At 39.0% G+C, this 13,649-nt stretch overlaps 1 protein-coding gene across 1 annotated transcript; it reads right to left on the reverse strand.

Annotated features, from left to right (window-relative positions):
* Positions 1-883: 883 nt before the first annotated feature.
* Positions 884-10,567, reverse strand: MTFR2 (mitochondrial fission regulator 2). The gene is made up of 8 exons (XM_014879084.2): positions 10,401-10,567; positions 9,687-9,818; positions 9,232-9,336; positions 8,855-8,979; positions 6,641-6,855; positions 5,346-5,646; positions 3,197-3,383; positions 884-1,723 (listed from the first exon to the last, which is right to left on the reverse strand). The coding sequence occupies exons 1-8, from the start codon at positions 10,464-10,466 to the stop codon at positions 1,625-1,627; spliced, it is 1,230 nt and encodes a 409-aa protein (XP_014734570.1). The 5' UTR covers positions 10,467-10,567; the 3' UTR covers positions 884-1,624.
* Between the last annotated feature and the right edge of the window lie 3,082 nt (positions 10,568-13,649).

A 13,649-nucleotide genomic window follows, 5' to 3' on the forward strand; every position in this document is an offset into this window, starting at 1 on the left:
GATCTAAACCAGGAGATGACTTGCTCCACCTCACTGCACTGCAGATCCTGAGCAAGAGGGAGCCAATTTATAGCCCTTGTGCTCACTGGGACTCACCTGCCTTCATGTCCTCTTCAGCATGGATTTCCTTCACTGTCACTCCCTGCTGCTCTTGTACAGCAGAGACCAGAGCAGCAGACAAAAGACAACGAGGAGCTTTGATGGAAGAGGGTAAAACTATCAAGTATGGAGCTGAGCTGGATATTCAGTACAGATTTCATAGCAATTATCAAGTTTAGGTAGAGAAAGCAGCAAATGCTTATTTTGGAAGAAAGTGAAGGCCAAACTGTTACAGATAAATCAAGGAATGGGAAAATATGATAAAGTTCAATAATTTTACTAAATTCAGAAGAAAAAAACACCTAGAAGGTTTAATTTTAGAAGCATATCAAATCTTGTAAGCTCCAGTTTTAGTCAAAAGATAATTTTTAAAACGAAAACGCAAGCATGGTATTTGCACACTAATTTCTTACAACTTTACAAATAAGATTCCAGAGTAAAAGGGGATGCAGCTGTCAGTCTACTCCATGTAAGTGAGCAGGGAAATAGAAGGCACCCGGGATATAAGGGACATATTCAACAGTCTGACAGGATTTGGGTTTTATACATCAGGATTGTTAGACAAAAGATTAGGTGAAAGCAGCTCCTGTAAGCAGTGGACCATAATAAATTTGTAAATAAGTGGCTTAATTAAGTACTCTGGTAGGAAAAAATACAAGCTGTTCTTTGTTGGAACCCTGGAAACGGGGAATTTTACAAAACGCAATTTAAGAACTTGTCTAATATGATCGGTTCTTAAGATACAAAAGAGTCTGCAACACAAAACGCCACTACCACACACATCTACAATATAAAGAGAATTTTATTTTTTAAGTTCTTATGAACAAAACTGAGTTCAGATGCACATCCCAAGATAGGAACTAATATTTAGTTACATATGAAATTTAGACTGTGTGCAAGTAGATCTCTCTGCAAGGTCTTTTTTACCTTAGAAAGCAACTCCCTCATATTACAGGCATTGAACGATGACCTGCAGTTTACTTAAGGCACAAAGTTCCACAAACATAAATGCTCGTCTCCTGACCCAAAATAAATTAGAGAACTGTTTGCACATGGAATAAGGAGTTGCATTGGCAAACTGCAAAGAGAACCAAGGCAACTATGCCACACTCACCAAAAGTATTACCATTATATACAGTAGTTTTAACACACTAACAAAACGTTTACACTTCCTTGTTATTTACACTGGAGTGCAAACAGAGCATGTGCCTCAGCCATCACAGCAATAAATCTTTGTTTTCACCACACACACACTGCCTTCTTTAATTTCCCAGGTTCTAAAGACACTGCTCCATAGCAACAGAAGCCTTCTCTAAGTTTTGTGCTTCTTGTAAGAGCATCACATTTACAAGTTTTGCCACTGAGAAACCAAATAGAAGGAAGAGGTAATTTTACAAACCCTCAACACCTAAATTTCAACAGCATAGGAAAGGTATATTCTAGAACAACACGTTACAGCACCTTACAGCAGTTTCAAAGTGGACCCACCACTTTATACAGACTGAACTTTCCTTGGAAGTCTCCACTAAATATGAGCTCTTGCTTTCCATGCTGGTACCTGCTTAACTCCATCAGTTCTTGTAAGGCTGGGTTTTGCATTTGGCTTCAGACTGCAGCGTCCAACCTGAGGAGCAGAGACAAAGTTAAAACTATACCCAAGAAACTAAATTAGAAGATGTTTACAAGAAAAGCATTTTGAAAGATCTGTTGCACTTCTCTCAACATGGAAAGAATAAAATAGTAAGTCTGTGCAGTTGGTTTAAGCATATTCATTCTTCAAAACACTCAACAGTTAACAGTTAGACGCTTGGTTACAAACTCATAAGATTATTCTGCTTTAACCAGAATCTCTTTTCCAGGACTTTAAAATCCAGCTGTCAGATCCTGAAACAAAAGCTATTTCATATACAAACTGTTCCAAGAGCTATTTTTGATCTTTGTATCTAGAATCAGGTATGTCAGCTAAGCCGTTCAACAGTCTGCAGCATCCAAAATACCTGCATGGTTATTTTTAAGATATTTTGATTTTTCTTTTGGAGAAAAAAAGAAGTCAAATAAATTTATTAAGACTACACCAGAACTGTTGACACACTGCAGACTGTAAAATATATGCTACATTTAGCTTGGAAAATCCTTGTGGTAGCTGAAATAAATTTTAAAAAAATCAAATCAAATCATTATAGCTAGAAAGAAGAACACACATAGATTAGTTTTCCTCAAGTTTTCAGCCACACAGCTAGCCACACGTAAGAGCATCTTCCAAAGAATATCTAAGAATATCTGGATTTCCACTGTATGCTCTGCATTACTATTTCCCTCCATTAGGTAACAAATGTCACAGTCCAAATCTTTTATCTCACTCTTAGGATAGAAAGATAGAATTGCTAAGCAGAGAGACAGAGCAGAGTTTAAATTAGTGCCACCTATTTCTATCCATCTTATATGAGCAGTTCTGAGGTTTGTGGAAATGCCTAACAACCAATCAAACAACTGTGGGACTGTAAAAGCTGAGGTAGCTGGCACAGGCTATGCAGAATCACCTTAGTCCAACGGCTCTGTCTACCACTTCTTTGCTCCTAGGAAAAGCTGTATTCTTCATGGGCTTTACAACAGAATCACAACTCATTTTGGATAAAGATTCAAACTGTGTGGAACTTACACTCAAAGGAAAATATTACGGACTACAGATTCATTTTCATTTCTGAACAATTAGGGTGTATTTGTCAGACTTTCCTGTACCTTCCTAATATCCTTATTTGCAAAATTAGTCATTAACTATTTAAACACGCAGTTTCCATGCATGGACAACTACCAGGTACCATCAAGGTAAGGTTCATAGTTAATTAACTATGAACTGAATTTTTAAAATCAGTCTTCTAAGTTTTCTTTTCTTTGCACATCCAGAAGCATTTACCAGTCTAAATCCACCCAAATTAATTTGAGATTTTCTGCTTCGATTATACTTTAAATAAAGTAACTACCTGGGCTGATGGTGACAAAAACTGTAGATCAAGTTCTAGGTTTGTAAAAACTGCAACTATGCATGAAAACAGCAGTCAGTTCAAGAATACAAACACATTCTTATATAAAAACATACCACTGGCATCTCAGGACTAGAAAACGGAGAGCTATCAAAGGAATGATTTTCTTTGTCCAAGGAATCATCTTCATCATCATTTTTATGTGCAAATTTCTGCTTTAGAGCGTGAGTTAGTAAAGCAACTGGATCCCAATCTGAACTTTGTGTCTTTTTAGGTCTAGAAAGAGGAGTACCTCCAGGAGACCTATGAACAACAACAACAAAAATTATTGTCTCCTAATCCTGTGCTGACTAATCCAAAATCTAGAGACACAACCTCTAAGTTTTAAAACACCTTATTCTATAAATCCCTGATTACACAAGTAATGCCACTGTAACTTTAAAGCAATTCATCACATACAACTGATACAATTATACCCAACCACTTGTCAGCCAGATTCTTAGCCTGAAAACACAAATTGATGCTGTTCCATGACGAAAACTGTCAGAAAATCAACACAAAGTGTTGAAGTATTATAAACAACAAGCAAAGAAAAAAAAAAAGCAAAATTGCAGTTTTTATACCAAGTCATTTATAAGTCATAATAAAATAGGTTACTGGGAATGTCCCACTAAGGTATTTCATAATCATTGTGAACACAATTTAATTTAAATTTTATTCATTTTAAGCTCATTTAAATTCAGAAATCAAAATGGCACCTACACCCGAAACTCATGATAAGTGTTGAAGCTAGTGATTAGTCCAAGACAATAAATCAGAAGACTTTCTAACCATTGAGATATCTGAGGGGGGGTGGTGGGGTGGAAAAATCTAGGGGTGTTCAGAGTTCTGCTAGTAAAGTGCAGTCTCCAGGCTGATGCTTTGTACTAATAATGCACACTGACAACACCAAGTTCTAAGTTACAGTAAATGTTGCTTAACACAAAACCAGAGAGTCCCTATAAAAACAAGCCCTCAGAGCACTTGCACGATGTGTCAGATGGTATTTGGGTGGTAGAAACTAGGATCTTCAGGCTCTCAGTTTCTGAGAATAGAGGACTTCCCTTTGCAGTGTACACATTAAACAACTGTCAGAAAGATTGTAACAATTTTGATCATCATTACTCTCCCCAAGAATAGAAATTATTCATTATTCTGTTAAGTTCTACTTCAGAATACATGTAGATGCCTAAATCTAGAAAGACTTTTGAATGTACAAGCTACCACTTCCTGCTAATTATGCCCCTGTTCAAGATGTTAAAGTTGTCAACTGAAACATCTCATTTTCTTCGCTCACCATACATGGAATTACTGAGGAAAAAACATATCTAATGGAAACACACAGGTTTACCTAAGTGCATTTTATATTTGCCTTATTTACTGTGAGAATGTCATCAAAAGCATAAAGACATGCTTTAGATTTGCATGCAAATTATTTGCCCAAGTTTTGTGCTAGTCATTTTCAGGGATAAAGTGCACATTTAAGAAAATGTTGAAATGAGAATGCAGAATATTTTGCCAAGTGACATTCTTCCCACATTAAGAGCTTCAAACATTCATTACAGGCTCAGTTTTTCTTACTTTTTCAACCCAAGAAGTTCAGAAAAGAACCCTGAAGGTACAATCTCTATTATACCTAGAATAGCAGAGATCAGAAGAGGTGTTGCAGTCTTTAGTAAAACAATTTTTTTACAAGTCAACTGCACTTACCATCAAAACAGCTGACTACCAAAAATATTTATAATAATCCAACTGCACTATTGAAATATAAGTCTATGAAACATTTTCAATAAATGATACAGCACATGTTTTTGTTAACACTTCAAAGCTTGAACCAGGATATTTTGAGTATGCTAACAGTAGTTTTCTAAAGTTTGCCTGAGGATTTGGCTTTCACAGTGAATCCAGAAGGGTTGTTTTTTCAGATCAGTTTCCTGTACCTGTGCATGCAGCCTTGTAACTGACTCCTCACCTCCCCATACAAACCTGAGATCTGCACACGGAAGCTGCAGAGTAGTTTAAAATGCTGTGATAGTCAGCACATTTTAAATGCATCTAAAAGCCATGTCACAAGTATCTTACATTCCACGCTGTGAATTCAGGAGTTGCCAACTTCAGTTTGTCAGCAGTAGCTGCTCTTTAAATGACTGGTGTTCTCTAGTGCTACTGAAGTGTTGATGCTTAGGTAGCCTTGGCTTGCTGAGATGCACACCCAACCCAACCTACCTCTCAACAGCTCGCAACTGAACTTTGTTTAGGTCTTTCAAAACATCCATCATACTGGGAATATTATTTGTCTTCTGGTGATCAGTACTATCAGCTGCAGTTGAAACACTGTTTCTTGCAGCTCGGCGTTGTTTGATAAGTTGCAGGGCAGAATTACTCGCATCAACACCAGATGGTGCACCAGAAGGAAGCGGAGGAGGCGAGGGAATTACAAAGTGATTGTGAGAGACGGACAGTGGCGTAGAAGTCATGGCTGGCAGTGGGTAAAATCCATCTGGAACGCTGAGTGTTTTAAAGGCTTCTGCATACAGTTGGAAAAGAAAAACAACAACATATATTAACATCCAGAATTAATCAGTTTTAAGTCAAGATAAGACTGCCCTCTGAAAGTGCTTTCCTAGACACCTTGCACATTACAACGCAGAACTACTAAAATTAAAACAAAGAACATTACTTCAAAACCACAAATTCACAATATATGAAGTAATGAATCTGCAGTGTCTTGTGCTGCTCTGATTTTCTCTTCTTGTGTCTTCAATCTAGGCACTAGATAAATCAGCAGACTGCATATGGTGATCAATGGTCTAGAGGTTGCAATAACCTCCATGAAGCAAACAATAACCAAAACATGTAAAACAGATTACAATACTGAGTGCAATAGAGAAGAGACAGAGAAGACCCAACAGAACAGCTGAATCACAGAAGTGCCTCACAATGCCACACAAATATAACTACCTCACACCAGTCCAAGTATTTCAGCAACCACAGTGGGGTTGGTCTGCAAGTAAGACAATTGAGACTCAAAACTTATCAGGGAAAAAAAAGAGGTTACAAGACAGAAGCGCATATTGGAGACCAACTACCTAGGATACATCTGCTTGTAGCATTTGTTTTTGTTATAGCCTCAACCTGGCTGACTTACAATACTTTTTCTATCCATTATTTTGATGTGTTAGAAACAGTACAAAATCCTAAAGGGACAATAGTCTATAATTTTTTTAAGCAGTTATTAGTAGACTATGGATAGTGATGTTACTAAGCTCCTTCACCAACACGGAAGTGAGAATAAAGAGTACTTAGGATCAATTGCATTTGAACTTGACAAACAGATCACAAAATAGAAAAGTGAAAGTGTATCAAATAGCAAAAGGAAAAACAAAGTATTATATTCAGTAAATTTAGTTGGTGTATCTTCAGTTAGGAGAGTGAAACATGTTCTCTACCAACATCAGATATCGTAGGCTCTAAAGCAAAAAAAAGAAACACTGGTTTGCTCCAAACCAAGAAGGGCTTACGCGAGGGAATGTTTCCCAAGGTCTGTGCTGAAACAATTGCGGCAATCTGAGCACGAAGAAAGGTCAGCTCATCTTCAAGGGCAGAAATTTTCTGGAGTGCTGCTTGATCAACACTGTCTTTCTCTCCACTGTTTTTTGGAATACTCTGTATTGAATCTAGACATGCATACAGGTCAGGAGGAGTTGTACTTTTCTCTTTTCTCCTCAATTCAGTCCTACAAAGCAAAAAAACCCACAGTTTCAAAAGGCTCAGCCAACAATGGATACCTCAAAACTACTCGGGCTGCTCAAGCAAGTTACCATCATTCAGCAAGATCTAACTTTCCCAACTATTTAAGGAAGCTACACTGTTAACTATTCATAAATTCTAAAATGTTTCAAGTCTCCCTTTGCTCAAGTACAATGCATATCCTTGCAAAGTCATCATAAGAATTAGTCAGACAATTCACTCAGGGATAATTAAACATCATAAAGTCATACAGTAGGATTGTCATTATTGAATAATTATTAGACTGACACTGTAAGGTGTCTCTCCCTTCTTGCCACATGATTATGAAAGGCAGGAGAGTCAAAGAAGAATGATCTCTTAATTAGGCTTCAGAAATTTTAGTCATTTATCAAACTCTAACATGAACACTGCAAGCAGCAAAGTAGTTACTATCTTTCGGAAAATGTACTTGAAAATAATGTTTGATACAAACTTACAGAACAAGAATCTCACCACCTATAAACTTACTATAACCAAAGACAGCATTAGAAAATTGTGCTATAAGTCTCAGGTTTTAATTTTAAAAATTGTTTGAAGTCTGTGCCAGCAGAAATAAACTTAAAATATAAGTATAAAATCAAACTAGCAGAAATTCATTACAAAACATGGAAAGAAACTAAATTTACCTGATTCATATAAGATGCACTAAGCTTTGATTGAAAAAAAAAAGCCCAGACCTTTTCCGTTATTTTAAACATCCTTTTACTTCAAATCAGACCTGAAACACTGCTTTCTGATTTGCCAAAGCCCCCTTGCTATAAACACTGATTCAGAAGGAAGAGACATCAACTAGAATAGTTGGTCTTGAAAAACATCCCACAGAGCCAGAAGAGGAGGAGGAGCAAAGAATAGAAACAAAAAAAGAATGAACTGTCATAGTTCTGTGAATCTGGCCAGCTAAAGAAAAGCAGAAGCGGGACAAAACAGGACAGGATTTTTTTGTTCTTTCAACAATGTTCTTGTTTTTCTGCTATTTTACAGCTGTTACAAACAAACTTTAATAATTTAACAATAACGCCTCAGGAAATATACGATAAAACACACTGTATCCAATTTCTCCAAGGAAAAGTGTGTCATTTCAATTCATCAATTTCTTGTATTTTCATTACTGGCAAGCAGCACAAAGATCACAGATAAACAAATGCCAACATGAAGCAGAATCACACCGCCCTATACAGATGCAGTACAAGACAATACAAGTGTGCACATTTTAATCTTGCTTCTGGCTCTAACTCATCCTCTGATTTTGAACAGATCTTTAGAGGAACAGCAAGACAACTTTCTATTTCTTCTCCATTGAGGGGGGGAAAAAAGACAAGACAGAACTTGTATACTATTTGTGTCTGCAAATTCCTGGACAATTTGTCATTTCACAGTACTGAAATATTTTGTAATTTGTAAAACTATTTTCCTTCAGTCCTCTATAAAAGCTAGAAATATGTATATAAACTACATTCAAAACGCTTTTAAAATAATTACGTTTGTTTTTTCATCAAAGCGACCATCAAGGCTTACACATTGCACTGTAAAAATCAAAGCCAAAAGGAGACATTTAAATTTATTTTTCTTGTTTCCCCATTTATAACGTTTATCAAACAGGTTGTAAACTAAAAGGCTAAAGATAGGAATAATCTTACGGAACAACCAGCAACAACCAGCTCCCTCCCTAAATATTTTGTGAGTATCATTTAAAGTACCAATAATGCACCTGACATACTACTACTACGAAGAAAAGGGAGACTCAATTTCAGAATTCTTTCAGAAAAGAATACTTTACACAGTCATAATCTTCAGGTAAGGAGGAAGTCATCCATCTGTGTCCCCCCCACCCCCCAAAAAACCCAATAGGTTTTCAGAAAAGGTTAGGAATAAAGGAAAACAAACACAATATAACACACCATAGAGAAGGCTAAAGCTCTATTATTCCTTTTTACACTTTTACTTACCTAAGTCTAGTATATGCTTGTCCTTCATCATTTGCCACCCACAGGACATCAGCAAATGATGGAGCCACAGGATCTGGAGCTGCACTTTGTTCATCACAACTCAATGGACTTCGGTCTTGAACAAACTAAAAACGAACAATGCCAAAAAAAGGCAGGAAAAAAAAAAAAAAAGGGAAACTAGATTCAGCACATACTGAAGGTTTTGCCTCAGCAAAAAGGAATTTTTAAACAGTGCTATAACGAAGTTGAAAACAATGAGTATAAGGGATGCACCACACAACTACACAAGTTAAAAAGAAAAGAGGAAAGCTATCATCAAATTAAGAAACAAGAAAATACAAACAGGTGAAGTATATATATGACAATAAATTGCTTACTTGAAAATAAGGTCTGGGATAGGGCTCCAAGGAAAGAATTGTCCCAAGTCTACGGACAACACTTCGAGTAGATCCATATTCCTTTTTTTGGCAAAGAGATGTGACCTAAAAATCAGAAAACCTTTGAACCTGAGAAGCAAAACAGTAGCCCTCAGTTCTTAATCTCACTCTAATCAAAGTTATTTAATTATTCCATGTTACAGGTAACTAAATAGAATGCAGTTTGGTTAACGTAACTTTTCAATGTTCTTCTCAAGCTGAAAGTCCAAGTCCACCATACCTACACTGGTATGGCAGACAGCGTCTAAAACACTGCCAAAATACAGAATATTTTAAAGCGGCACAAAGGCCAATATCTTCAGATGCTGGCAAAAGTACCCATTTAATTACCACATATACCCGTATAAGTCTTGGGAAAGAACAATTAGCAAAAAAGTGAAATAAATGTAACATACCTTGGCCTGATACTTCCTTATGACAGCGTATAACTGCTGGAAATGCCTTCCTGATGAGACTGCTGAAGGAAGGCATGTTCTGAGCGTACGACTTATACTGCTGCCAAACATTTGAGTTTCAAAAAACACGGCCTGTCAAAAAAATCAACAGCTTCGAACAACGGAACCAGAAAGTAAACAGGGCAGCTCAGCCAAATCAGCACTCCTGGAGATACTCAGTAGCTTCGCCAGGATTATCTCAGAACCACAAGCCGCAGCAGTGCCTCGCTGCTGACAGCCCCCACTGAGGAGCTGCCCACGACCTCACGCTCCAACATCAGCCCCGGGCACAGCACCAAGGCCTCTTCCAGATTCCCCCGCCACGCCTTCCCGGTCTCTGAACACGCGGGATTAATTGCTGCTTGGGAAGGGGGACGTAGCCTTGTATTTGAAACAACAAAACACGAGCAGCCAACACCGCGACTTTCTTACGCTCTTCAAGGGAACAAAGAGCCACTCGAGCGGCTGTGTCAGGGCGGTGACCCCACGCGTCCCCACGTGCAGGCAGCGTGTTCCGACAAACCCGGCCGCGGGCAAGGAGGGCGCTAAAGCCGCCCCACCGCTCGCAGTGCGACCACCTTCCCGCCCCTCCCTTCCCGCCGAGCCAAGCGGCTGCAGGCGAGACGCTCCGCCCGAGCGGCTCTTGGGGCGGAGGCAGGCGCCGCGGGCTCTCACCTGGTGGCGCGGCCAGCCGAGGCAGCGCAGCAGCCGCCGGAGGAGCTGCAGCAGCAGCAGCGCCATGGCGGGCACGGACCCCGCCCGCGCTCAGCCCGAGCCGGCGGCACCGCCAGCAGCGAAACCGCCCGCGCCGCAGAGCCACCCGCGGCTGGGGGCGGGGCACCGCGGCAGCCCTGCCAATAGGAAGCCGACATGCCCGCGGCAGAGCCAATGAGCGGCGGGGCTGGCCCTCGCGGGGGGTGTCGGGAGGGAGCGGTTTGAACGCCGCGCTGCACGGGCCTACCCCTCTTCCCAGGGAGCGCTCCCAGGAATGCGGGCGGCGCGGGGTCCACAGCGCACCGCGGCTAGCTCCTACACCTGACTGACCAAGGGGTTGTACTCACAAGTAAACGCGGCTTCTGCCTCTGCGAAGGCAGAACACAGTACGCACCAACAGAAGAAATGAACCGGCGCCTGTTAACTCACTTAACAAATGGCAAAGAGCTAAACTGAGATCGTTTAGGTCTTCGATGTAGCGAACTCGTAACTACTTCATTCACACACCTAGAACAAATGCACAAAGTATCCTCAACACAACACAACTGCCCAGTAACACCTGGCTACGCTGACTTCACTTCAAAAACTGTCTTTGAAATTCTGCATTTGCTCTTTATCTTGCACTACTTTCAGCTTTATAAGGGAGATTTCTACTGTTTTCCCTCAAGAAAATTTGAAAGCTTCTACAAAGTTAGCAGTGCTTCTACTAGGAGAAGAAATACCTTTTTCATCCAGCAATGCAGTCGGTGTTTGGAAATCACCTTCCCTCGTGTGTGCACCTCCCTCGGTATTCCTATAGTCAGTACTGGAGTTCCTACGCATTGCTAGTTACTGTTACCCATGACCTGTCAAATGGATCAATTATCTAAGACCAAACACAAAGGAGGAGCAGTACTGGTAATACACATTGCAGTAACAGTTGGTTCAGGGGACTGTGAAGGTTTAAGCTTGAGGAGAAGAAGGGCAGAACATTTTAATGGATGTTTTGAAAAACTGTGCTACAATACTTGCCTTAAGAAAAGAAAAAGTATTTCTCACCTACTCCTCCAACACCTTACTAAAGAGGAGGAAGTGTCAACAGAATGGGAACACATAGCTCTACTGGAAAGCCAGGAAGAGAGGCAGGGTCTCACAAGCAACAGCAAAATGGAGGCAGTTTAGTGTCACTGCAGCACCAGTAACCAGCTGTACTGAATGAGAGGTGCATTTGGGAGCTCGTACAGAAATACTTTAAGTCAGCAGGTACAGCTCTCAACAGTACAAAAGGGACCTGCAGGATCTTCTGAACAAAAGCATCTTGTGACAGACGAGCTTTCAAGAACAAGTGACAGAGGGCTCTGGAGCTGAACCAAAACTCAAGGACAGCTCTCCTTTTAAAACAATAGCAAAACAAATGCAGGAAAGCTTTACTCTTATGTAGCTGCCCACTGTTACAGTAATGCTGATTGTTTCTGGGAGGGAAGAGGATGTGAGATTTAATTCCAAACCAAGAAACTAACTGGACACTGTACTAATAGTACAGCTACTGGATTCCAGGATGGTTGGTGGCCTTTTCTTTCAGCCTAGTAAAATGTATGCCTGGTTTTATCTGAATTGCAGGGGTAACTTCAAACTTTGAATCCACTTCATCATTGCACGTTGTCCTTAAAAAGTGCTTCATTGCTGAAGAGCAATCAGAATGAGTAACTGAATTCAAAAGGCAGTTAAACATTTTACACCAGCATAATATCTACACATTCTTCCCGTGTACCACCAATGATGGTCTTTACCGTCAAGAGAAATGCAAAATGCACTGAAATTCCATTCACGGGTCATGCAACTACCTTAGGAGCATCAAGTGAAAACCTCAAAATGTTTTTTCTTAGCACAGTGAAAATTCACTGTTCACGTTGAAAGACTAGTAAGTGCTGAAGCACTAGACTTGGATTTAAAAAAGCGATCTGCACTCACTTTGTTTCTTACAGACCTCTCAGAAAGAGAGATTGTAACTTGCATCATTGACTACATTATCTCTTAATTTGAATTAATTTACTCAAAGAAATGTTAGTGGCTGTCATCATGTGTTCTGTAATAAAATTAATTTTCTGATAAACTACAATGAAATTAGGGTTTGGAAAAAATGCATTTTTATGACTTAACCTCCAGACAGGTTTGCAGGATCAAATACAATTCCTACCAGATTTCCTTGGATATTCAGCTGAAGTACAAAATTTAAATCTGCCTCATCTTGCAGGAATTGTACTGCTTTATGACTCACAGACCCTAACAATCCACTTTCAACTTAACATAAATGATACAAATTACCTGTTCTAAGGTCATGAGAGCTCAAGCATCTCTCGATCCTGTTCAGTTTCAGACTGATATTTAATTTTACTTCATTAGGACAGAGTTTGGCCCTGATGTCAATTTTGCTTTGTTCCCTTTCCTTGCTTATTCTACTTTAATATACACAAAGTTTGAGTTTTGCTGAGAAGTCATACTGAAAGAATAATCAATTTATATTTTCAAACAGCTATTAAAAGATGCACTGTACATGTAAAAGCAAAACTTGCAACAACAGTTTAGTTGGCCTAAATGTTTTAAAACATAAAGAAGGAATGACTTTTTATTAACTAATACTGAGAGGCTTTCTACACAGCTGCTGGCAAACTAATACAACTTAAAATTTAGTTTCTTTAGCTACAGTATGGATTATTTTGTTTTCCTGCCTTCTAGTGTTTAATTTGGATAGGGGACATGTTAGGACTGCTCGCTAACAGGAAAGCAAATAAGAAGGCATACATTATATAGGTATTTAATACAAACACCTCTATCAAAGCTTTTCCTTTTCTTTTTTTTTGCCTACTTTTAAAGATGCCATTCAAAGGGGTGAATAAGAACAACTACACTTTTAACGCCACATAACATTAAGATTTAGTTTATCTACAGCATTTTGAGAAATAGAAACAAAGTAATCTTCTTGTATTAGAATGTCCTTGTTCTGGTAATTCAACTATGTTACTGTCATCTTTAACATTGTAGAGGTTAAGTGTGTACCTACCACTAAAATTAAGCTTGCAGGTTTGTTATTTTTGTTAAAACAAAAGCAAAAACCAACCAAACAAAAAAAGACAAAAAACCCTTAACATCTGCACTTTGGCTACAAAAATTCTTGCAACACAATTATTAGAAATCAGTGTTGAAGAAAGTAAGATTAATTTTTTGCACTTC

The sequence above is a fragment of the Sturnus vulgaris genome, chromosome 3, assembly GCF_052056855.1.
Source record: "Sturnus vulgaris isolate bStuVul1 chromosome 3, bStuVul1.hap1, whole genome shotgun sequence".
NCBI classification, from domain to species: Eukaryota; Metazoa; Chordata; class Aves; order Passeriformes; family Sturnidae; genus Sturnus; species Sturnus vulgaris.

Coding starts and splice junctions, on each gene's coding strand:
- MTFR2 (XM_014879084.2), bottom strand. CDS start 10,466: ATGGCGCTGCTGCTGCTGCAGCTCCTCCGGCGGCTGCTGCGCTGCCTC. Junction 9,819..10,400: donor TCGGCTGGCCGCGCCACCAG/GTGAGAGCCCGC, acceptor TTTTTTTGACAG/GCCGTGTTTTTTGAAACTCA. Junction 5,647..6,640: donor CTTGGGAAACATTCCCTCGC/GTAAGCCCTTCT, acceptor AACTGTATGCAG/AAGCCTTTAAAACACTCAGC.